The sequence below is a fragment of the Frankliniella occidentalis genome, unplaced genomic scaffold, assembly GCF_000697945.3.
Source record: "Frankliniella occidentalis isolate FOCC.00 unplaced genomic scaffold, Focc_3.1 Scaffold101, whole genome shotgun sequence".
Classification (NCBI taxonomy): Eukaryota; Metazoa; Arthropoda; class Insecta; order Thysanoptera; family Thripidae; genus Frankliniella; species Frankliniella occidentalis.
The window spans coordinates 351,812-376,908 of record NW_026267230.1 but is presented as its reverse complement, the minus strand read 5'-3'; the positions used below and the strand labels follow the sequence as shown (position 1 = coordinate 376,908).

The 25,097-nt window shown below is 51.6% G+C and overlaps 2 protein-coding genes across 5 annotated transcripts; both read left to right on the top strand.

Moving 5' to 3' along the window:
- The first annotated feature begins 199 nt into the window (after window positions 1–199).
- Window positions 200–10,782, top strand: LOC113209770 (myotubularin-related protein 4). Of its 4 annotated transcripts, none has more exons than XM_052269742.1 (16): window positions 200–407; window positions 812–891; window positions 2,205–2,517; window positions 2,599–2,838; window positions 2,938–3,116; window positions 3,194–3,587; window positions 3,699–3,889; window positions 3,973–4,168; window positions 4,272–4,619; window positions 4,706–5,043; window positions 5,117–5,680; window positions 5,778–6,029; window positions 6,114–6,333; window positions 6,440–6,547; window positions 6,825–7,018; window positions 7,099–8,616. In XM_052269742.1, exons 3-16 carry the CDS (start codon window positions 2,221–2,223, stop codon window positions 7,517–7,519), a joined length of 3,942 nt encoding a protein of 1,313 aa, XP_052125702.1. In that variant the 5' UTR covers window positions 200–407; window positions 812–891; window positions 2,205–2,220; the 3' UTR covers window positions 7,520–8,616. The 4 variants fall into 4 exon arrangements, with proteins under 4 accessions (XP_052125702.1, XP_052125701.1, XP_026283238.1 ...); XM_052269741.1 differs by having other exon boundaries at window positions 707–891; XM_026427453.2 differs by lacking the exon at window positions 200–407 and having other exon boundaries at window positions 706–891.
- Window positions 10,783–11,170: 388 nt separating this feature from the next.
- Window positions 11,171–25,033, top strand: LOC113209752 (uncharacterized). Its single transcript, XM_026427428.2, has 11 exons — window positions 11,171–11,345; window positions 14,344–14,521; window positions 14,621–14,769; window positions 14,865–15,102; window positions 15,518–15,683; window positions 15,774–16,452; window positions 16,558–17,060; window positions 17,139–17,365; window positions 17,505–17,674; window positions 17,955–18,275; window positions 19,065–25,033. Exons 2-11 carry the CDS (start codon window positions 14,367–14,369, stop codon window positions 24,266–24,268), a joined length of 7,812 nt encoding a protein of 2,603 aa, XP_026283213.2. The 5' UTR covers window positions 11,171–11,345; window positions 14,344–14,366; the 3' UTR covers window positions 24,269–25,033.
- Window positions 25,034–25,097: the final 64 nt, after the last annotated feature.

Here is a 25,097-nt window from a genome sequence, read left to right as displayed (position 1 = left end):
AATATCTCTGTTTTGATTTGCCTTTGATGAAGTGCTCTGCAATTCTATAAATTACTGACAGAAATTTGTCTTCTAAAATTTTACCAAACTTCACACGGCTGGGGCAGCTGGGGTGGGGCCTTAACGTGCCTACACATGGTGGTAGGGGGAGGACATGTCAAAGGCGCGTGGGGCATGGGCAGGTGCGGGACGTACAGGCCACACACTGTCTCAGCGTGCGGCACTTAGGCCGACGCGAGTTAGGTGGGAAGGTTACAATGAATGAACCAGTCTCTTTGTTCCTTGACGCTTGCCAACAAAGCTTCTGCCGTGGGTGATGTCATCAAAAGAAACGCATATCAATCTCAACTCGACTTAAGAGGAGGGTTATCTCTCTTCGCATTGGGTTGGGACTCAATTTGGAGAATGTAAGTCAATTGTGAGCGGTTCAAAGTTCGCGACCTTGCGTGGCGCCATTGAGTTCTGGCGCGCTTAGACACAAAAGCCTGAGAAAATACAATGAGAGAACTCTGCGGCGCGCCGTAAACTGTTCTCCCTTATGCTTTTCAAAAATTAGCCGTGCTTCTCAGTGCAAAACTGCGCCTTCTGACCACTGTCATCGGTGTGGAAACGCAATCGTTCCCGATCAAACTCAAATCATTCATTTTTAGGGTTTCATCATTATCACGGCCCCCTTGACTCGCGTTGTTTTTGTTGGTCCGATCAGCCCGTGGAATCAGCTGACGTCATGTTGGGTCGCGGCCGCCATTACGGTGTTCATCTGTGGAAATCAGCTGTCGCTGAGAATTAGTCTCTCTCATTTGCGTTACAGCTGCTCTAAAATGGAAAAAACACTTCTGGATTAATTTGCAAGACGCGCCGAGTTCATCGCATATCCTCTGCTGGGAATCTGTAAGTAGAAGCCTTGGAAAAGGGCCTTGTTTACTTTGGGTCCGTGGGGACATAATGTAGGCCATCGGCCAAAATTTTAGAACCTTGAGAGTGCATTGATTGAGACGTCGTCTGTCGGGGTGTTTTGTGTTTAAGTTTCATGAAACTGAGTGTCGACAGCGAACAATTGTCCTTTTTTCTTTGTCTACTTGTTGTGATTAGGTTAGACTACTGGAAAATCCTTATAGTTGGGTGTAGGCCTAGAGGTGACAGGTGTCAGAAAACAGAAAGTGTTGTGTTTAGATTGTTATTATCAGACCCTACTTGAGAGACCCATACCCACGGATCAGTAAGAACTAGTGAGGATAATGGAATATTTGGTTTGTTACATTGAACTTCACAAAGTATATTTAGTATATTCTTGATGTCTGTTCCAACAGAAGTACCTTCCTCATATTCACAAATTTATTATTATTAAGGATACTACTCAGTAATCAAGAGCACCTTTTAAATGAAGTTTAAAAATAAATTTTATTTTGTTATTCTCATTCCGTAATTTCTTTACTTTTATGAAGTTTGGTTTTAATTTCTTACAATGCTTCCAATATCTTTTTGTATGTAACTTGAACTGTCATTTTAAAAGATCTCAATATCCTTTATTAGATTTTCTGTTTCAAGTCCTTTACTATACCCTTTTTCTGCGGGTTTTGATAAGTCATGTAGTTTGTTTTTGCTTTTTTTCCTCCCCAGTGTAATTTTATTTTTAGTAGGTGGGCCCACCCTTATTCTCAAAACTTATTGCTGTTCAGAAGAATAGTACAAGAATTTCTATCAAAGTTTTTTTATTTTCTTTTGAGTCTTCTACTGGTTAGTCTTGAATCACGTAGTCCAGTAGACTTTGTAAATGACAGTCAAGCAGCATGTTTTATTTTCACTCCTTATAGGTTAAGGAATAACCGTAAAATTAAAGATGTTCTATCAAAGTTTACAGTTGCCCAAAAATTGTGAATTGTTTCCAGCAACTTTTCCTTTACTATGACCAACATTTGAAAATTTCGATGTGGGAAAGTTACAAGAATTGACAACTGTGCCCGGGATTTTCAATTTTGATCACAGTAGAGAGTTTGTCCCTGGAAACTTTTAGCTTGCAACGTTGCCTTATCCTCTAGATTAAAAGTCTATTGAAACAATTTAGTCTCCTCATCTGAAGAGGTAGTTTAGTTGTGTTGTAGCAGGAAGGCCGAGGAAATCTATCATGGAGACTTATCAACTTGTTTTCAAAACGTTTTTCTGTTTGCCTTGACAGTAGTTACTTATATTGTAATATTTTACAGGTATTGGAGACATAAAATGGAGTGCTCCATTGGCGACCCACAACCGTCTAGTTTGCAATCTCTCTGTCACATACGAGCATCAGAAGCATATCCCAAAGCTACATTACAAGTTGAGGACAGTGGAGGTGGAGGGTCATCTGCAGAGGGTTTGCAACCCCTCATAGTTCCATTCTCACCAGTTTGTGGTGAATCAGTGAGATACCTCGCTCGAACAGCTGATGGAGTTCTTGCTTTGTCGAACTATCGAATTTTTCTTCTCATGACTGATGGATCCAGTCATAATATACCACTTGGATTAATTGAACAATTAGAGGTAGAGAAACTCATAGAATTATAATTATTTTAATGATTTGCTTGTAACGTTTCCATCAGTAACACTTGTCTTGTTTTACAGGTCAAAGACATCTTTTATCTACATGTTTTATGTAAAGACGCACGTTCAGTACGCCTAGTTTTTCTGAGCAATGATGTGTGTCTTGATTGGTTCCGCCGCTTACTGCGGGCTATTAGTCCCCCAAAGTCTATCATTGAAATCTTTGCATTTTCATTTTATGCCTGGTCCAAAGAGGAAGAAGGGGAAAAAGTCATTCAGCGCTTAAAAAGACAACCAGAACAGTCATATTTTCGGAAAGAGGTTGGTTCATTTTATATTGTAGTGTTTTGGAAATTTCCTACATTAATTGAATTATTTTTGTTCTGAATCAATCTAATGTTATAACATTGAATTCCTCAGGTGGAAAGACTACAGTTTGACTTGCGCGGATCATGGCGCATTTCAAAAGCAAATGAAAACGGTGAACTTTGTTCATCATACCCTAGAGAAATACTTGTTCCCTCTTGCATTGCCGATGAAAAATTAAAGAAAGGAGCTGGATTTAGAAGCTATGGCCGTGTCCCTGCCGTAGTCTGGAGGTTAGTCATCTTCAAGAATAAATTATATTATTCTATTGTTTGAATCTGAGCAGTTACTTATTTTAATTTTTTTTTAGACACACTGGTAATGGTGCTGTATTGGCAAGGTGTTCCCAACCTGAGGTTGGATGGTTTGGTTATCGTCTACCAGAGGATGAAGAACTCTTGAAAGCTATCGCTGATGCTTGTGCTCATGATCGCCTCCATAATGTTACTCTTGATGCATCAGCTGGAGGGAATTCCTTTATGACTTCTTCATTAATACCGTCAAGTCAAGCGGCTGCTCCCGGAGCTCTACCTTTTGCTAATGGCTTAGTTCAGACTGCCACAGTGTCTTCTACTGTTGTGTCACCTCCATCTATGAATGGTGGTAGTCTGAGTATGCTATCTGATTGTAATGGCACCAGCTCTAGTGCCTCAAGTTTAAAAGATTCACTTCCCGATGAAGTAGAGTTACCACCTCAGGGAAAGGTGAGACAAACTATTTTATCTGACTATACAATTGTAGAGTGAATTACTCATTTCTTTTAAATCCACTGTTCCTTACCCTTTAAAATAAAATCTAAATACATCAAATTGCAGAAACTGCTAATCATGGATGCTCGCTCTTACACTACTGCAATTGCAAATCGTGCAAGGGGTGGTGGCTGTGAGTGCCCAGAATATTATCCAACATGTGAAATTCAATTCATGAACTTGGCTAATATTCACTCTATTAGAAAAAGTTTTCACTCTCTCCGTGCTTTATGTGCCTCATCAGGAGACAATCCTAAGTAAGTTCGATTATGAACAGTGTTTTCTTTTATTTTTTTTATTTTTTTAATGTTTCTATACTTATTTTGATCTCTCTTCTTAGTTGGTTTAGCTTGTTAGAGGGAACCAGATGGCTTCAAAATATGTCTGGTTTGATGCGAGCAGCTGTCACAGTAGCTCAAGCATTGGATACTGAGGGTAGACCAGTTGTAGTGCATTGCTCTGATGGATGGGACAGAACTCCACAAATTGTGGCTTTGGCAGAGATTCTTCTTGATCCATACTACCGCACTATGCAGGTTAGCGACCTTGCCATTCATCTTACTGTCAAGCAATCGACTTAGCTTCATTTTTTTAGAGCTGTTCCTTATACTAACCTAATGGTGTGCTTACTTGTTACAGGGGTTTCAGATTCTTTGTGAACGGGAATGGCTTGATTTTGGTCACAAGTTTGCTGATCGATGTGGTAATGGGATTGGAGGGGAAGACCACAATGAACGATGTCCTGTCTTCTTACAATGGGTGGATTGTGTTCATCAACTATTATCCCAGTTTGAGTGTTTGTTTGAATTTTCTGAAGCGTACCTTGTGAAACTAGTCCAGCACACATATTCCAATCTCTTTGGAACCTTTCTGTGCAATTCAAATACTGATCGAGCCAACTCAAGTATTGCGGAGGGAACTTTCTCTGTATGGCAGTTCTTACAGGATGATTGTTTCAAAAACAATTTATATCTACCAGAAGATAGAGTACGATAATTCTCTAATATCTATTTCATTTTAGAAAAAGGTTTGGAAAGTGATAATTAATTTACTATTTGCTCAATTCTTTTCAGGTATTGTGGCCATCCTGTAATGTTCGTGATTTACATGTATGGAGTGAACTTTACTTGGGATCGCCAGATAGAGCTACATCTACATTGTCAGCGGCGCCTGCTCCTGTAAATACTGTTACAACAACTCACAGTGCTCCTGGCTCAGTTGTGGGCAGTTCAAATGCAGCACATAGTGATGGCAGTGCTACAGAAGACCTTGAAAGCTCAGGTCGTTCAAATGGGTTTGTGAAAACTCGTTCTTATGATGATATAATCACCGCCTGTGATGAGCGAGAAAGTCATAGCTCTCTTGTAGACCAGCCAAGGAGATGTTCTGATTCTAGTATTAATGTGGATCTGTAAGTAGAATTGTTTATAACTTTATCACCATTTTCAAAATTCATGTACTAACTGGGTGTCATTCATTTTTAGAAAATACACAAATGGTTCGGTTGGAGGAGACATTGATCAAGTGGATGGAGAATGTAATGCAAACAGCCCTAGTGAACAGGTAGAAGAAGAAAACGATCTTGTTTCAGAACTATGCAGAGATGCCATAGGACTTGAAATTTCTGATGCAGTTTCAAGTTTACCTACCACTCATATCACTCCAACTGGATTGTCAAATGTTATTACGAATCAAGAAATTTTATCAGGCAGTCAATGTCGTGATGAGCAGTCTGATGATGAGGATACTGAAATAACTGTTACTACTGAAGTGACTGAAACTCTTAATACAATGGACAATAGTGAAACTCAAAATGAAGTCTCCTCTAATGCACCTGATGGAGACTTATCTGGTCCAAGTAGTTTACCCACTCAACAAATTTTAAGTGAGAACTCTACTGCAAAGTCAGTTTGGAAATCTAAAGATAATTTACAACCTGGGCATTCTGTGGATAGTTCGACTGATACACTAGTTGCTCCAGAGCAACTTGCTAATCACTGTGTTCAACCAGCTGCTGGCTCAGCCCCTCCACTTTGTAATGGTATTAGGTAAGATAATTTAAAAAAATTAAATAACAACCAATATCCCTGTAATTTTATGATTCTTAGGATGTAACTTTTATTGTTCTGTTTCATTTTATTTCAGTTCCTCTCTCGGTGCGGCCCCTGGTTTGACAGTCAGCACACTTGACATGCTAGTGCCTGTTGCCAGCACTAATTCAGTGGGGAGTTTTAATTCCCATGCTCCTCAGTCTCTAACATTCCCCTATGGAGCAGTTAATGCAATGCCTTCAATACTGGCAAATGGTGTTACTGATGGTGATGTGATATCATCCAGTGGTGGTGACATGTGCAGGGTTTGTGCTGATAGCAGAAAATTTTTAGCAGATAATCATAGGTATTAAATACGCTCCGATTACAAACTTGTATTACATATGTCATTTTTATGATGGAAAAGTAATGTCTCCCTTTATAATTCCAGGGACCACTCTGGGAGTAGTTCTCGCTACTCAACACCACCTCTCAACAGTCGTACACCAAGTAGTGGTTACCCAGCTACCCCTGCTACTCCCTGTGAAGATAGAACAATTTTACCATCTTCATTACAAGGTGGTTGTATTCAGCTGGATGATGTAGATGGACTTGCTGCTCCCCATAGTGATGTCCAAATTAGGTTGCGCCAAATTATTGCTGAACATCAGGTAATTCATTCTGTTCATGTGGGGCACCCATACATCTGAGTACTTTGAATGAACAAACTAATGATCACTGAGTTTCGCCTGACCCATTTCATTTTTTACTTTTCAGGCTCGCGTGCAGGAACTGGAAAGAGATTTACACATGACAAGAATGGCATTAACACAGCAAGTGTGTCATCAGTGTAACCATGCACCTCCAGATCGTAATGATGATGTGGTCAGTGATTTTCTGAAATATTCTGAAAATTTTATCTGATGATAGATGCTTTTATTGCTCCTTTTTTTTATCATGAGATAGAGCATATATAGTATACTGTCTTGAAGCTTTTCAAACGTCACATGTCATTGCCCTTTAAAGGGATAAGTATAAAAGGTTGATACCAAAATAAGATTTCTGCATCAGATATTTTGAAAGTGGTTGTTTATTTTAACTGTTTAGACACTCTCACATAATTGTCAAGCCAAAATTATCAGTATATTCCTATTGCTTTCAGCGGTCATTGCCAGAATCAGCTTGCTCTGGTGAACCTGCTTCGGCAGGTGAGAGTATCCCATCAGATGTTTCTTGGGAGGCATTAGAGGAAGTACCCGATGGAAATCCAGTCTTATGGTGGCCTGATTATGCAGCAAGTCATTGTATGCGGTGCACTCGTGAGTTTAATGTTGTTCGGCGCAGACATCATTGCAGGTATGAATTTCATTATTTTCCTTTCACTGTTAACAATTTTTATTCTGGAAGTTTTTCTTGACTTTACCTGTTACTTTCAGGAATTGTGGCAAAATCTTCTGCTCTGAATGCTCTGAAAATACCGTGCCCCTTCCAAACAAGCAGGTTTTTGAACCTGTGCGTGTTTGCACAACATGTTACTCATTACTGCATACAGATACTGTTGAAAATATTTCCAACAACATGAATACGCGGCGAAGTGGACCTGTTGTTAACGTGAACTCTCATATTATTTCAAATGGACATTCCATGGATGTACCTGCGGACATGGCTGAGTCAGCATTAACAACATTTGCTCAACAACATCACACAACCAATGGCAACAGCTGTACTTATGCTTCTGTAGCATCTGGGAGTGCTCACTCAGATCAGAGAAATGGTATGTTGCTACCGGAGGCATCTAAAGTTGGAAATCCACAGGCACAAGCACAGCCACGGAAAGCTACAGCGGCTTATTCCTAGAATCTGTTGGTTGACTTGAAAAATTAAATCCAAAAAGTAGCTTTGTTTCTCCTTGGAAATGATACTGTAGAACAAATGGGTAAAAATTTCCCAGAGCAACTATCCATGCTGAAATTTTTATGTTTTCCTTAAGTTTTTTCTTAGCCTTGTATTTTTATCCTTTTGCAATGCAGCAGTTTTTTATGTGGCCAAACCACATGCAAAGGAGGCTTTTTTCTCAGCCTTTTGTTGTCTGTTTTATTTTATTTATCCTGTAATATCTCTGTTTTGATTTGCCTTTGATGAAGTGCTCTGCAATTCTATAAATTACTGACAGAAATTTGTCTTCTAAAATTTTACCAAACTTCACAAACTAAGGATTTTATGGAAAAGCATGCTGATTAGATATGCTGTGCTTAAAATAATTTTGGGGAAAAAAATTATAAAAATATAAAGAGAATTTCTCTTTCTACTCTGTTCAGTTTTTGTTATAAATAGCTGCCAAACCTAAAAAAAAATGTTAAAAGTTCACTAGTAACTTGTTTAAATATGTTTTATTTTTTTGTAAAAAAATTTTACCCTTGTTATGTGTTTTTGCAAACCAATGAGAAGAAAGGAAGTTTACTGAGTGTTCCTGTACAGTTGTGTTATATTGAAAAAGCTCTTTAGCTCTTGTGGTAAATTAAAACATGCTCATAAGGAGATTATAAATCTTACCAATTCTTTTGTCTGTGATAGAGAAGCAAAGGTCAGCCCTTGGAATTTGAGATTGTGTGTTGTTGTACCTTGTAAATTTTTGGGAAGTACCATTTTCATGTAATTAGTGCTCATAGAAGGGTAATAATGTGTTTCATTAAGTTGTCTTTCGCTTTGTCAGGGAGGCATCTTGTCAAACATATTATGTGTATAATATAATGTGTAAATATGTCCATTTGTAAATTTGTTAAGATCTATCTATCTATGCGTGATTACCTTAGTCCAAATTGGAAGATGCATATTTGCAGTTAGCCCCTGTAGTCTGTTTGGTCATGTGTTATGATCAGATGCTAGTCATGGCAGTTATATTTGTAAATTATAAATAGAGCTGTGAAAAAGTAAATAAAGTGAAATTTAACCAAGACTTGAGATTTCTTGCAAGAGTAAAATAAAATCAGAGTCGAGTTAATATCTCGCTGTTCACAGAACTCTAAGTACAGGAGCAAACAATTGAACTGTAAGAGAAATGTCAGGGGTACATATAGAAAATCAAAAAAACTGCAAAAATCAAATTTTGGTACTTTGCCTATTTTTGTACCTGTGCCATTTTGGTTATGGATCAATGCTCACACTAAGAGATATTGTAAGTATTGTAGATAGCAAGAGGTGTTAAAGGCAACACTAATCTTTCAGATAGCTTTGGGAATTTTTCCCAAGGTGAGAAGTTTCTTACATATGACTGAAAAGTAATTGCTTGATCGTTGTGACCAGTATAAGTACTGTATGCATCATGTAGGAGTTTTACCGAAGAAAAGAAATGCATTTGAAGGATGTTAATATTGGTCAATCATGTTTTGAAAGTATTATTGAAAGTATAGCTACTTGTTCAATATAGTGGGTTAACTCTGGGCTGACCTCTACTTCTCCATCATTATAAACAAAGTTCTCTTAATGCAGCGGTATAAGAACTTTTATGTGATATGGTTTGCAAGCATCTGTGGTGCTCTATTGGTTGATGGAATTTGAAATGTGATCAATTTTGTGTACTAACTTAAAAACCTTAAAAAGAATTTGCTGTGGTATTAACATGCATTTGGGAGGAAAATCCTGTATTCCTTCTACTCATAATTATCTCCCCCCATCCCCCCTGTAGTCTGTGGAGTGAGCTCTCAAACCCTAACCATAACCTTGGGTTACAAATTGGTCTAAACTCTTTGTTTTCAAAGACTGGCTTGGAGCAGGAAGTACTAAATCACCACATATCTGTCAACCATAATTGTTAAGATTTTTCAGTAATTAAATATCTTTTGGGGAAATGTTTCCCTTCAATGGATTCATCTCTAAAGGCTTTCTCAGCTCTATTTGACAAGAGACTTGTAGAAAGAAATTCTTTGTACTGATAGAATGTTACTTAAATGGAATGCCTATAATAGCAAGTTTTGTGGATTGGTTCTTATGTTTAGTTTTATATTTATTTTCCCTTACAAATGATCTTGTTACTCATGTTGTTATCTCTGTCTGTGGGCCAGGCCATAAATATCTGTGTTTTATGGACGTATAGACTTCTGGAACTTTCAAAACTTTTATGACTCCGTGATTGTTTTGGACTGATGTAAAGGGCACATTAAAATAATGTTGTCAGGGTACTTGTAACTATTGTAGGGTCACTCATAGGAAAGTCTGTTTCAGTTTCTACTTTAGTATTCTGCCTACATTCCCCCAATTTTCCATAGGTAAGCAAGAAGTTGTGCTATATAACCAATGCAGTAGTTATACCTTTGGGTTAAAAACAAGTTTTGAAAATGATGGAGCTACTGGAAGAGAGTATGGATTATTGTACTCAGGGTGAAAATTCATTCATTGTAAGGGAATCATTGTCATTTACCCTTATTCTAATCATATAGTGGCTAGCAACAAAAGTGACACACACACAATCTAATTTGTTACAACATTTGTTGCATCTTGTTTTTCCCATTTTCTGGTTTATCAAAACATTTTTTGGTGCAGAATATACTCCAGCATTTTGCTATGATTATCCAGAACTTACTGTGCTTGCATTTCCTAATGTGCCCCTCTCTCTGATTTTTGATTCTTCGTATGAAGTACTGTCCTTGTGAAAATGATTTTTGCTTCACTGGGATTCTAATTTATTTCTTAAAAACAATTGTAGTTTGACTGATTTTTCACATTTTCAGTTGTATGGAAAAATTGTTATTCTCTTGTGTGTTACTGTAGGCCTATTTCCCAGAAATTAGACCGCAAGCAATACTGTATACCTTATGACCTTGAAAAAAAAAATGCAGTTTATATATCTCTAGTGCAAGAGCTGTGTGCTTACTGTGGTATGGGATCTAAGAGACTGAAGGGGTTGATAGATATGTGGCTTCCATTCTTGTGCGTAACGTGAGACAGCACTTAGCATTATAATTGATATTGTGAAGCCGTGCATAATGCACTTCAGGTTGTGTTGCTGTTGTTGTATTCAGTGAAGCATGTATATTGTACGTATGAGGAAGAGATTATTTATAAATGTAGATATTGTACTATCACCTTACAAATAAACAAACTTACCGGTAATCTGAATCAAAGCAGGCCAGTCATTTCAAGCTGTCGTAGTTGGACCCTCTACTCAAACTCCGCACCACATTGAGGTCTTCCCTCTGGTCCGCCCGACGCGACGGTCCCTTCACCTACCTGCCTTCAGCTTGTACCCGATCGAATCTAGTTAAGTTCAGGTCCAGGTCATCGTCATTAACTGCAAGGCATATTCGGGTGGAAACGACGTGATAGCGGGCATTACCCTGGCAATAGCACATTGGGCTTCCTTACGTTAGCTCGGGGTCGGGTTGCTTGCTTGGTGCTGCACGCTGTCCCCAAGGGGCCGTGGCAAGAGTGGGGGACTCAGGTGCCCCCCCTCTCCCCCCCTCCACCCGTTTCCCCTCCCACCTGGCCGCCCCAACCCGTCCGCCTGACCACCAGTTCTGAGCGCACCGTCCCCGGAGGAGGAGAGAAGGTGTTCTGTTGTGATCCTGGAGCTGGCAACCCGACTCGAGCAACACTTCGGCAGGAAAAAGGATCCCCTGAGGAGCGCGAGGGCGAGAGGGAGGAAGTGAACACCGGCGGGAGGGAGAGCCCTCTCCCTACACAAATGGTGAGCAAATGATGAATAAAAAGCAGTCGGGAGGCAAATCGCTGAGATCCAGCAGGGCTCCGCATCCGAAGCCTCGCGCGGCGTCCGAGCGGCAGCGCGTTACGTAAGTCGCTTAGCCATGATGCGTGGCCCGCGAGCACACAGAATGTCCATCTCCGGTTAAATGAATGCCGTTCGAGGTTGTCTTTTATCCGCTGTATGCCCTCCACCTAGCCCAGAGCCCGACGTGCCCCTTGCAGTCCCGACCCGTGACACTTCCCTGTTCGACTCTTCCCATGGCTCTTCCGCTTGTGATAACAGAGGCGCTATCATGGGCGCTCTCCAGACCAGCGTCAATAAACACCCGTCATATGCAGGTGTCGCGCGATCCTTTTGAAGTGCAATCCGAAGCGTCTTTTTCATTTTTACGTCGAGTTATTTCTTTACATTCGGAGTAGAGTCTTTTTGTCCACGACGAGTGGTGCAATTAAACACTCGGGCAGCGCGTTATATAACGAATGCGTGATTCTTACCTTCAGACTATGACCGATACTTCACTCGAGGTATGGGATCGTCCAAGAAAATTCGTCCGCTTTTTCTCAGATTCGTTCGGCAAATTACAGGAGCTCAGCGCCTGCGAAAATCGGGGTAGGCCACCAAGCAGTGCACGCGTGCAATGCAGGCAAGATGTTGCCTACCGATCGGGCGCTAGGAGAGCTTCCATTGGCTGAACTGGGCAGTGTCGTAACGGCAAATGGCGGACGTACTTTCTGAATGCTCCCCATTCCGGCTCTTTGAAAGCATAGAATGTTAAGGTAACACCGCCAAGGGCCATTGTGTAGTCTTGTGATATTTTAACGGTTTGCGCTTCTATGGACACTTTGATTCGCACTACTGTCTCGCATCTGATTAAAATCAGGGAGGCGTGTCAAGATGTGCCGTCTCTGAGATAAAAATAAAATAAGCAGTTTGTCTCAGGCCGGCTCGCAACCCGGGTCCGACAGGTGTACTGGGCCGTAATTTCTGCCCCGATGCCCAGTTTCATGTTTGTTTTATTCCACGGCTTATTCACACACTGTCTCGACAAATCGCTAGTCGACCGCTTCATCACGTTTTCATGCCTTTGTTCGTCAGCGCCGGTCGGTCTCTTGACGACGAGAGCGGCTGCAGCTGCAGTGTTTACAGGGGGGGAGGGTCATCGCCATAGTCTCACGGTGCCACGAGACTGCTCCAGAAAGGGCCCATCCCTATCCCGTAGGAGAGGAATCCGCCCTTCAGCGAGCGGCTGGCCGCTGGCCACCGCAGCCAACCTGGAGAGATGCGATAGCACAGTCCGGTCGCGTTGGCACGCAGCGCCTCCCGCCTCCCGTCCCACTCATTATGTGACCGCGCTAGAAGGCCGCCCTATTGCATTGCGTAACACTCGTATCTTCGGCCGCCAATTCAACACTTTTCGGCTTCCGTGGGTTTCGCGGCAGCGTCAGCAAGGTGACCACTGACTGACTGATCGTGAACCGGCTATCAGGTGGCGGCGATGCCCTGTCGGTTGCCTACATACAGCAATTGCCTATCTTCCAGGAGGCCCTCCAGAAATAACATGAAAAAGGGGGGGGGGACTTACATTGCACCCGCCTCATTATAGTACGGGCTCCCCCCCCCCCCTCGTACCTGCCGCCCCTGTCGCCTGGAACGAGACTTGTTTGGTTTAGGCCGCGACGGGACGCGTATATTGCATATAATAATAAAAACGAAACAAGAACACCGCCTTAAAATAAATAAAAAGGACTCGCACATCCGAACGATTGGACCGCGCGCCGCCCAAACAGGTCCGTCGGGCAGGACGGGCAGGCTCGCGTGCCACCCTGCCAGCGCGTACATACTCCAGCGATCCACCTTGCTCCAGCGAGACCAGCGCAGCGCCAGCAGCGCTAGCCCTTGGACTCGGAAAGTTCCGTAGAGCCGGTCGGCCGGCCGCTGGAGCAAAGCAGGGAAGGCGGAGCGGCCGCGGCCGCAGGATGGAACGGCGAAAACACTTTCCAGTTAAACGACACAAATTCGGGACAAACAACACTGTGAAAAGAAGAGAGTGGGGGAAGCTTCCAGCAGTCGTTCGATGTGGGTAACCCTGGAATGTTTGAACGGAGTGCTAGACTTCTCTCCTCCGACAGTCGTTCGATGGAGGTAACCCTCTTACGTTTCAACGGAGTTCGAGACTTGCCTTCAATTACTTGTCTTGCACCCACTCCCCCTTTCCCGTGCTCTTTTTGTAGCGATCGGTAACGATGGAACGGTCGGAGTGAGACGACGGAGCCCCCGCCCTGTCCCGTTCATAACTGGCCGGCTGGTCGGCTCACGTTCGCGGGGACGGATGTATCGCTGGCCAGGACGGGTGGCTTTAAGGACGCGCTGGTCGCGGCCTAAGGCGCCCAAGTTCAAGGGCGGACTTCATCTGCCGCCTCCGCCGCGGCTGGACTGGGCGTTGCCCGCGCCTATCCTGCCCTGTCGTATCCTATCGCAGCCTGTATCCTAGGCTAGGAGCCGCTGGGGGCTCACGGCGCGCGCTCCTTACGTAACGTAGCCAGCATAGCGGAGCGGCGGGCGGGGCGGGGCGGGTCTAGTCTCCACGCAGCGCACTGCGGGCCCCGCCACGCCACGCCACTTCAGGGCCTCGCCACCACCGGGGCCTCACCCCGCTCAAGGCATCAACTGTCATGGGGGGCGGGGTGGGCAGGGAGAGGGCTCGGCTCCGGACATAGCCACTGGCGTGTGGCTGACAGGGAACACCGCCGCCGGCCGCATCGAGCATGGTGTAAGAAGGATGTACTTAGAGCCATCGCGTAATGACATGTCATGAAAACCTACAGGAGAGACCTCAACGCGAGCACCTGATGGAGATCGCGAAACGGTGACAAAGGAGAACAGAAAAGGGGTCCCCGAATATCCAGATCACCCCTATCTCTGTCGCACGCCCTTCTTGTTCACCTTGTCGCTCATGCCATACTCGTGGTCGGTGTCGCAGAGGTAGCCGCCTGCGATCCAGCCATGGCTACGGAGAGGACCCCGCTGCGCACGGGCGGCCCGACGGCCGGCCCCGGCGCCTACGACCAGGCGCCCACCTACGTCTTTATGAGCAACCCCGGCCGGGCGCACCGCAACAAGATACGCCAGTTCCAGTGCTGCGTCTGCGCCGCCATCCTGTGAGTAGTCGTGAGAGAAAGAAGGGAACCGAGCGCCCGCTCTTGGGTGCTGCGAGAGGGCCTTGACGACACTGACGGCATGCGACGCCTTGTCTGTAGGGGCGTGTTCGTGATGGCGCTCATCATCACCGTCTCGTACTCCGTGGAGCACGACGACCAGGACAGCGACAACACGACGACGCCGCCGGTGATGCCTCCCGTCAACGGCAGCCTCAAGCTGCTGCTCAGCAGCTCGTGGCCCAAGCCAGGTGAGTGTAGTCCCGGACGCACAGCACGACGCCCGGGGTAGGTTGTGTCGGGTCGTGTGGTCACCGCCACTCCTCCACATGTTTGCCCTGTGCAGACGCGGCCTCGCCGTCGTGGCCCGGACCCGAGCCTGACGCCGCGGCGCTGAAGCAGGCCATGCAGTCGGCGCACGACGAGCTTGGGGCGCGCGCCGCCCTGGAGGCCAAGATGACACCGATGAAGCTCGACACGCCCTCGTACCGGGCCAACCAGGCCGTGCACACCCGGAAGGAGGCCACCGTCCTGGCGCAGCGCGCGCTGCTCGAGGAGAAGGCCACCAAAAAGCTCCTGCACGAGTAAGTCTCGCAGCGGGGCCCACTTCCCCCGAAATCGAACCCGATTTCCCCCCCTTTCGCCGCTACACGCCCCTGCCCTCGTTGTGCGTGCGGGTGTGGGTGGGTGGGGCCGGGCAGGCCGGCTAGCCGCTGGCAGACCAGGCGGAGCCCAGCCCAAGCCCAGCCGGCCCAGCCCAACCCCGAGGGAAGCCCCGCGGTGCGTAGCGGGCCGGCCGGCGGGCCCGGGGGGAGCTCTCCACACCAGGCTGCGGGCCTCCCCCAGACCCGCTCCTCCCCTCCCCTCACCCTCCCCTCACTCTCCCCTCACGTAACGCCGTGGTCGGACATGCATTTTGGATTACCAAAAGGCGGCCTCCATGCAGCCGGCTGCACTCGCTGCGCCGAGCTTAACGCCGCCCTTCTCTGCCTCGCGCAGGTCCGGCAAGAAGCTCTCCTGGCGCTCGGGCGCGGGGCGCGGGCCCCGGCTGCACGCCGCTGCGGCGCAGGGCCCCGAGGAGGCCGCGTGCGCCGAGGACGAGATGGCCATGCCGTGCCCCTCCACGCCGTACCGCAGCGCGGACGGAACGTGCAACAACGTCAAGGTGAGCGGTTCACAACACTGATAAATTCGTCCGTCTGCCTGAACGAAACAATTGTTGTTGCTAACTCTGAGACCTCCCGGTCCCCTGCAGCACCCGCGCACGTGGGGAGTGGCCATGCGGCCGTTCCGCCGCGCCATGCCGCCCGCCTACCTGGACGGCGTGTCGCAGCCCCGCGGGGTGGCGCAGGGCCTGCCCTCGGCCCGGGAGGTGTCGCTCGGCGTGCACCGACCCCTGTACCGCAACGACCCCGACTTCACCGTCATGCTCGCCGTCTGGGGCCAGTTCCTGGACCACGACATCACGGCCACGGCGCTCTCTCAGGCGGCCGACGGCAGCGCTATCTCGTGCTGCGACCTGCCCCCCGAGGAGCAGCACCCCGAGTGCTTCCCCGTGCGCCTGGCCGCCGGCGACCCCTACTACCACAAGTACAACGTGACGTGCATGGAGTTCGTGCGCTCCGCGCCGGCGCCCACCTGCAGCCTGGGCCAGCGGGAGCAGCTCAACCAGGCGTCCTCCTTCATCGACGCCTCGGTGGTGTACGGCCCGTCCTCCGAGCTCATGCGCTCGCTCCGCAAGGAGGCCTCCCCCGCGGCCGCCGCCGTGTCCGCCGACGGCGAGGACGGAGGCGACGCGGCCCGGCCCGCCCTCGGCCGCCTTCGCATGTCCATGAGCCCCGACGGCAGGGAGCTGCTGCCCGTCAGCGAGGACCCCACGGACGGCTGCAACCGCCAGGAGATGAACGACCGCGGCAGATACTGCTTCAAGTCCGGTAAGAAATTAAACCACTGTTATGTTTTAAAATCAAAATCAAAAACACAAAACTTACTTTGTCTGATTTTGAGAGTAACTATGGCGTAACTTTTCCCTGCCGCAGGTGACGGTCGTGCCAACGAGAACCTGCACCTGACAACGATGCACCTGCTGCTGGCGCGTCAGCACAACCGCGTGGCCGCGACCCTGCAGCGGCTCAACCCGGACTGGAACGACGAGCGCGTGTTCCAGGAGTCGAGGCGCATCGTGGCGGCGCAGATGCAGCACATCACCTACAAGGAGTTCCTCCCCGTCATCCTCGGGCCGCACGTCATGTCCCAGCTGGACCTCAACCCCAAGGAGGCGGGCTACGACACGTCGTACGACCCGGACGTGGAGCCCACCGTGTGCAACTCGTTCGCCGCCTCGTCCTTCCGCTTCGCGCACACCCTGCTCCCCGGGCTGCTCAAGCTCATCGGCAACGACACGTCCAGCCCCGAGTACATGGAGCTGCACCAGATGCTCTTCGACCCCTACAGCCTGTACTCTCGCGAGGGCGTGGACCGCGCGCTCCGCGGCGCCATGGACACGAGCATCGAGCGCGCCGACAGCTACTTCAACCCAGAGGTGAGTGACAGCTTGGGAGGACGTGGGCGTCGTACACCGAGGGTCCGGTGATTAAGAGTCCGCCGTGTGCGTACGCAGGTGACACAGAAGCTGTTCGCGCCCCGCTCCATTGGGCGCGGCTCCTCCGGCGTGCCGGCCTGCGGCCTCGACCTGGTCTCGCTCAACGTGCAGCGCGGCCGAGACCACGGCCTGCAGCCCTACCCGGCCTGGAGGGAGCACTGCGGCTTCACTCGCCCGGCCTCCTGGGATGACCTGGACGGCGTCGTGGACAGCGAGTCGCTTCAGCGGATGAAGGCGATCTACAAGTAAGGGTCGTGAGCTACGCGGAGCCCCTGCGAGGTTTGGGTAGACAGACCCGCCGGGCGCCGGTGTCGTTCGGGGTTGCCTATCCTGCCGCCTTAAGGCGCTCGCTACGCTGACGCTGACGTGATGGTTGTCCCGCAGGTCCCTGGACGACGTGGACGTGTACACGGGCGCGCTGTCCGAGTACCCCGTGGAGGGCGGGCTGCTGGGCGGCACCCTCACCTGCCTGCTGGCCGACCAGTTCGTGCGCCTCAAGCGCGGAGACCGCTACTGGTACGAGACGAACCAGCAGCCGCAGGCCTTCACGCCAGGTTAGTATGCGGCCAGTGGCAAAGCTGGCAGCCAGCCATTCTTTGTCTCTCGCCGCGCCATTTGGGCAAAAACGGGAGCTCGGCGCCTGCGAGACGTAGAGTAGGCCACCCCGCAGAGCGCACATGCACAGTACGCAAGATGTTGCCTACCTATCAGGCACTGAAGGGGTTGCTCAGGCTGAACCAGCTGAACTTGGCTGTTTCGTGGCAGCGTATGGCGGACGTACTCTCTGGATGATCCCTAAGCGCTGTTGTCAACTTACCCTTTTCTTCACGACAGCCCAACTGGCTGAGATCCGCAAAACTTCCCTGGCCAGCGTGATCTGCGCCACCTCGGACGGCGTGCACTCGGCGCAACCCGAGGTGATGCGTCGCGCCAACGGCACCCAGGGCGGCACCAAGTCCAACAAACGCGTGGCCTGCGCACAGCTGCCCCGCACCAACCTGCGCGCTTGGATCGAGCGCGACGCGCGCTACGTCTACCACCGCGCCGACGCGCTCCGGGCGTCGGACCGCGAGCCCCAGGACCACGACGACGTCCCCGACAGCCTGGTGCTTGTCGGCGCCTCGGCCAACGACGCCGGTCTCAACCCGACTACGGGTAAGTGACGCGCGCAAGGGTTTTCCTGGATGTAACTCCTTTGTGATAAGATTTTAATTAATTACGTACACATCTTCATCTACAATGTTTTGAATTTTTGGTTTTGTCTAATAACTATGCAATTTTAATCTCCCTTACTTCCCTTTAAGTAATTGTCTCGGATAGTGTATGATTAGAAATGTATCTCTAAATAAAAGAGACCTAGAGGTGCGATAATTCTCGTTGGTGTGCGTTTGACAGACTCAGTCGCCGAGACGTTGTCGCCGCCGTAGCCCCGTAAGGTCGCAGGTACAGTGAGGGCATTAGGGTGATTCAGATTTTGTGTGTCGTAGAATAGAAACGGTGTGGTTTTCCCCGGCCTGTAGAAGACTAGCAATCGCACAACCTGAGTCCAGTGCACGGTGGCTCTTCTCACGGTCTCCCTCCACCGTGGTCCAGTTTTACTGATTGAATGGATATGGAAACCCTCTTCTAGAATCCGAATCGCCATGTGTTCTCCAAAACTCTCACCCGCTTTACGATGATCTGCTTGAGCACAGCTAATGGATGGCCCCTCGCCCCTACCCCAGCGCGTGTTGTAAATAAAAGGAGATTGAATGCTGAATGTAACACAGAAACTGTCGACCTAGGACTAGTCTAGACTGTCATGTAACTACACCCCCTGACGTTATTTTTTCCTGGTCGTGTAAAACGAAATCCGGGAGTAAATAATGATGCTGAATCATCTGTCTTGTTGCAGGTGTTTTTCAGTGTGTGTATCCTCTCCTAACCCCTAAACTCTGCTTGCAGCCCGCGCCGTGCGAGTCGGTGGGCGCGTGACGGGGGGCTCCGTCACCACGTCATCGGGTGCCTCCCTGTGGTCGGGCGCCGTCCCGACGGCCATCCCCATCCCGGTGCTGAGCTCGGGCGCCTTCCTGTCGGGCGGCGTCCAGTGGGACGGCTCACTCGTGCTCTCGGGCGCCACGGCCTCCATCAAGGGCACCTTCGCCGTCAACACGTTCGCCGCTGGAGCTGGGGCGCCGCCTCAGCCCAGCGGGAAGACGGAGGGTCGCTTCGACGTGACCCTGGACGTGCTGTGGGACTCGTCGGTCGACGGCGTCATCGACGTGTCCGGCACGTTCCGCAGCCCCGTCTACCTGCGAAGCAAGGACGGCAAGAGCGGCGCCCCGTTAGTCAGCGCCAAGGGCGGCAGCGGTCCGCTGGCGCCCGTCATCCTGCACGGCGCGCACGACAACAACGGCACCACCTTCCTGTGGAACGGCAACGTGACGCTGGTGCTTCCCACAATGGCCCAGGACGACATGGCGGTCGAGGAAGTGCCGCCGCAGATGCTGCAGGCCTCTTACAGCGGGGTCGCTGCGCCCTCCGCCAACGTCCGCGTCGTCGCCGAGGTCCTGTCCGGTAGCGTGACCGCACAGCGCGCGGACGGCGCCCAGGTCACGTGGTGGGACGGCGCCCTTCCTGTGAACATCCCGACGTCCCCGCTTGACGGCCGTGATGACGGAAACTCTGCGTCGGTACCGGCCGACCTGGCGAAGCCGACAGCGCGTGTCGACGGCGTGCTGTGGACGGCCAAGGTGGCAGCCTCATCCCCCACCACGGCCCAAGTGTCCGGCACCTTCAAGGTCCCCCGCTTCGTGCACGGCAACTATTCCGGGGCCGGCGTACTAGTGGAGTGGTGGTCCGGGAACTTTGCTCTCAACGTCCGTCTTCTGGGGCGCGTCGACGACGAGGTGGACGGTGGTCTGGAGAACCTGCTCGTGCCCGGCCAGAGCTATACCTCGCGCCTCGTGTTCCAGTCCGAAAAGGCGACCCCCGGCACGCCGTCGGCCATGCCAAACGCACCCCTCACCCTGATGGCCGCCGCACAGGAGGTGGTCGATGGCGCCCTGCCAGTGCCCCTCATCCTCAAGGGTGCCTTCTCCGCGGACGGCAGCTCATTCTCGTGGTCAGGACAAGCCGTGCTCGTCATCCCTCGGCCCGCCGCCGAGAAGCCCGCCGTGCAGCTGCTGGGGCAGGCCCCCAAGAAGGCCGTGTACGCCGTGCCGCTCCGGGCCCAGCCCGAAGTGCGCATCGTCACCGTTGCCAAGTCCGGCAGCGTGACTGGGGCACGCGACGACGGTTCAAGTGAGACCACCCTTTGGTCCGGAGCTCTCCCCACCGCCATCCCCTTGCCGCTGTTCGACTCCAAGTCGATGGCTGCTCCGTCAGCCTCCGTCGTCGACAACGACGGGTCCCCACTCTACGCGCATGGTATCGTTTGGCAAGGTTCTATCGTTGTGTCCGGGATGACGGCCACCCTAAAGGGCACCTTCACTGCACCCCGGTACCTCCACGCCCCGCAAGCTGGCAATGCGACAGGCTTTGCCATTGAGTGGTGGAAGGGCAGCTTCTCCCTCGACCTGGAGTCCCAGTGGGCGTCAGCGGCCCTCGACGGCGCCGTCGACCCCTCGGCGACCTACTCCTCCCCTGTGTTCCTCAAGGGCATGACCAAGGCTAGTGCGGACGACAGCGCTCCCATGGGGAGCTCGTCGGCCCAGCAGAGCACGCCGCTCGCCGCCTTCGTGGCCGCCAGCATGGAGCAGAGCGAGGGTGCGCTTCGGGCGCCGCTCATCCTGCAGGGCTCGTACTCCGCGGACGGCTCCACGTTCCTCTGGTCCGGCGGCCTGGTGCTCGCCCTACCCCGGCCCGCGCCTGTCCTCACGCTGCAGGCCGCCCCCGGGGCGCAGCCCAAAACCGCCAAGCTTGCCCCCTCGGCGGCCGCAAAGCCGATGCCAGTCCGACGGATCGGAATTCGGGTCACGACGGGTAACATGTACGCGTACCCTGAGGGTGCCTGGTTCTGGCGCACCTGGTGGTCCGGCTCGCTGCCCGCCGCCGTGCCCGTGCCGCTGTTCGACTCGTACAAGTCCGAGTACGCGCCCTACCCCACCGGGCCGCTGTACCACGCGTGCGGCGTGGACTGGACCGGCTCCATCACAGCCACCTCGCCCACGCACGTCAAGATCGAGGGCAAGTTCAGCATGCCGCAGTACCGGCACGGCCCGGGTGGCGTGGACATCACGTGGTACTACGGCACGTTCCTGTTCGAGGGCGACCTCCTCTGGAACACGTCGCTGGACGGGCTCGACGGCCTGAACGGCGCCTCCTTCTCCTCCCACCTGTACTTCAAGTCGCAGAAGCCGCTGCCCATCTCCAAGTACCCCGTGCGCAGCGGTGCGCCGTCCCAGGCCGCCGCAGTGCAGCAGTTCGTGTCCGACAGCGTGCAGGCGATGGACGGCGCCATGCGCGTCCCCATCGTCCTCGACGGCGACTACTCCGAAGATCGCAACACCTTCTACTGGTCTGGGGACGCCGTGATCACGGTGCCAGAGCCCGTCCGGCCTCCACTCATGCTGCAGGGCAAGAAGCCCGCCAAGACCGTGGAGAAAGACGACGGCACACCCAGCAGCAAGCCATCCAAGCCGGCCAAGCCGGCCAAGCCAGCCAAGCCCGTCAAGCCGCCCAAGCTGCGCATCGCCGCGATGGTCACGGGCGGCTCAGTGAACGCATCCTACGACAACTCGTCCGTCGTCGAGCTGTGGTCAGGTGCGGTGCCCATGTGGTTACCCAACCCGCTGTTCGGCCTGTCGTCCTGGGACCTGGACCCGACCATCAAGTGGTCTGGGAAGCTCACGGTGCTCGACTCGACGGGGAAGCTGCTGCGTCTCGACGGCACGTTCACGTCGCCGTTCTTGGAGCAGGTCGGCGACGAGGTGGTGCGGCACGAGTGGAAGGGCACCTACTCCGTGGAGCTGCGGAACCTGTACAGCGCCGTCACGCAGCCCGACCTACTCAAGCCCAGCAACGTGTACTCCTCGCGCGTCGTGTTCGCGCCGGCCAAGACGCTGGCCGGCGGGCAGGTGTCCCCGCCGCAGCTCGTCCTCATGGATGACGGCGGCGACGGCGGCAGTGGCGGCGGCGGCAGTGGCGGCGGCGACAAGTTGGCCGTGATCGTGCTGCAGGGCCAGTACTGGTTCTGGGGCAAGAGCTGGTGGTGGTGGAACGGCATGGCGTCGATGGGCGTGCCGCTAGACGACGACAACACGGTGGACCCCAATGCCTACGTCAAGCCGGACTACAGCGCCAAGAAACTCATGTCATCAGGAACAAAGACAGCGTCCATGATGGGGACGACCTCGGTTGCCGTTGCCGTGGTGGAAGGGAAGGTAGCGGCTCAGCGTGAAGACGACGCCGGGTCAGCCGCGACCTGGTGGAGCGGACAGCTCCCTGTCGACATCCCCGCCTCACCCTTCGATGGCGTGTCCACCAACGACACTGTGCCGTTCAACCGCTCCGCGGTGGCTCCCGGGGGCTTTGCACGCGGCGTGACCTGGACCGGGTCACTACGACCGCTGACCGACGCCGGCGACAACGGCGACGCCATGCTGGAGGGCAGCTTCCGCTTCCCGAAGTTCCTCCACCCCTCGGCGGCTGGAGCTGGCAGCTTCGCCATCGAGTGGTGGACGGGCCAGTTCTCGCTTCGCCTGCGCCCGCTGGCCGGCTCTTCGCTGGCGGGTGTCCTGATGGAGACGGCCACGTACTCCTCCCCTCTCGTGTTCAAGGCCATGGCCGCTAACGACAGCATCACGTCCCTGCTCAAGCAGGGCGGTGACCAGAACGCGGACGTTGGCTTTGTCTTAGCAAGCGACGCGGCGTCTCAGGGTGCGAACAAACTGACTGTCCTGATGCAGGGCATGTTCTCACCGGACAAGTCCATGTTCTCCTGGACGGGTAACGCCGTCCTGGTGCTGCCGGCCAGTACTCCCGCGAAGAAAATGCGGCCCCTTAAACTGACCGCCACCGCTTCGAAGAAGGCGTCCGCCCCGAAGAAGGCCTCCGGATCGGCAGTGGGTACGAAGATCGGTGCTACGGTCACGTCTGGGACAGTGTCCGCCGGCAAGGCGGGCGAGGCATCCAGCCCGTTGTGGGCGGGGATACTCCCCGTGGTCATGCCCGCCACCCGCCCGACCAACATCCTGTGGTCAGGGACTCTCAGCTCGTCGTCAGCCACCACGGCCAGCCTTACCGGCACCTTCACCACCGCCATGCCCGAGGACTCCGACAACGGCACCGCGTTGGTCTGGTGGAGCGGAGACTTCTCCCTCGAGCTCCAACTGCTGTGGAACGCGTCTCTGGCCGGGTGCATCCGGCCGGGAGTCAAGTACGCCACACCTTTGTACTACCGCTCCGAGAAGTTGGCGCTGAAGCAGTCGCAGCAGGTGGCCTCACTCGGCCAGGAGATGGCGAGCGGCGGAGAGCAGGTGCAGGCCTTCCTGGACGGCACCTACACCCTGGACAAAGCCTCCTTCTTGTGGTCCGGCAAGGTGTTCCTCACGCTGCCCAAGACCTGCGGTTCTGCCCCGAGCGCCCGCCCAGCAGCCCTGAGCCTGAAGGCCGCGCCCGGGGCAGCGCCGGGCGGCGGACGCGTGACAGCGGGGGCCGTGGTGTCCTCCGGCTGGGTGACGCCCAGCTTGTGGTCGGGCGGGCTCCCTGTATCCATCCCGGCCGCCGCCATCCGCAGCGTGCGCCCGCTCAGCTGGCGGGGAACGTTGTCCCGGGGCTACGGCAGCACCGTGTACGTGAAGGGCAGCTACTCGGCCCCGCAGTACCACCACGACGTGGGCACCTTCACCGTCGACTGGCTCACCGGAGACTTCTCCTTCACGGCGCGCATGCTGTGGGACACCGGGGCCGTGCTCGACAGCGCGCTCAACGGCGTCGCCAATTACACTACCTCCATCTTCCTGCAGAACTCGGATTCGCTGCGCGCCCTGGAGGGCGTCCAGGACAACGTCCCGGCCGTGTGGGACCGCATGATGGACAAGGCCGTAGGCGGCGTGGCGGCCGACGGAAAGAAGGTGCCCATCGTGCTCCAGGGAGAGTTTTCGGCGGACGGTGCAACTTTCCTGTGGTCTGGTGGAGTCCTGATCGGCCTGCCGGTTGGGGCTTGAGTATATCTAAAATGTTCCCAGAACTCTTTATAGTGTGTTTTTGTTTACTTTTTTTAAAAATTTCCTTTGGCGGAAATCGATTAAAATTTTGATCAAATTGTGTTGCAATGCTGTCACAAATGTATTGCAGAATTCTTCTGGCAACGTCTCTCGATGTAGCAGATTTCACCGGTAAATTTCAGTGACATCACAAGTCATATATTTACTTAAAAAGAAAGCGGATAAATAATGTGATATTAAGTATTGACTTATCATGTCTACAGTATAGCTGCAGCATATTATCCTACTGATACTATTGTGCCATAATAAAAAGTCAGTTATAATGGAGGTCGATGTCTCTGTTAAGTGGAAGCTGATATGTGATTTGTAGGTATCAAATAACTCTTACTAAACTCTCTTACACCAGAAATAATTTATTCCAGTGATAGATAGCAATTCTTATAGAATAAACTATTTTCTGTACCAAATGGGGCCTTAGATTTGTTAAGAATACTGTTTCATTCCTGCCAGTGAGGCGCTGGAGCGTGAGCAAATGATGGCGTCTCATTTAAATTAGATATAATAGTAGTTGTTGTAATTTGAGGACATTGGAGCAGGACTTATTATGTTTGTTTTCTGCAGTTATCCGTCTCCAGACTTTTCCCCGTCGGGTGTGTTTTTCGCAACTTCCACACGTTCAATAACTAAAAGATCAAATGTATTATTTCGCTTTTGTGTTGAAAGCAGCGTGGTCTTTTGATTGCTTAATAAACTACGTTTCACCCACTTCGTGATCCCTTTTGATATTAACTTTAATAGTACCCGTCACTTAAGTTGGGGGAGGGTGTGG

Coding starts and splice junctions, on each gene's coding strand:
- LOC113209770 (XM_026427452.2), top strand. CDS start 1,031: ATGAAACTGAGTGTCGACAGCGAACAATTGTCCTTTTTTCTTTGTCTA. Junction 2,839..2,937: donor AGTCATATTTTCGGAAAGAG/GTTGGTTCATTT, acceptor TGAATTCCTCAG/GTGGAAAGACTACAGTTTGA. Junction 3,117..3,193: donor GTCCCTGCCGTAGTCTGGAG/GTTAGTCATCTT, acceptor ATTTTTTTTTAG/ACACACTGGTAATGGTGCTG.
- LOC113209752 (XM_026427428.2), top strand. CDS start 14,367: ATGGCTACGGAGAGGACCCCGCTGCGCACGGGCGGCCCGACGGCCGGC. Junction 15,103..15,517: donor ACCAAAAAGCTCCTGCACGA/GTAAGTCTCGCA, acceptor TGCCTCGCGCAG/GTCCGGCAAGAAGCTCTCCT. Junction 16,453..16,557: donor CAGATACTGCTTCAAGTCCG/GTAAGAAATTAA, acceptor TCCCTGCCGCAG/GTGACGGTCGTGCCAACGAG.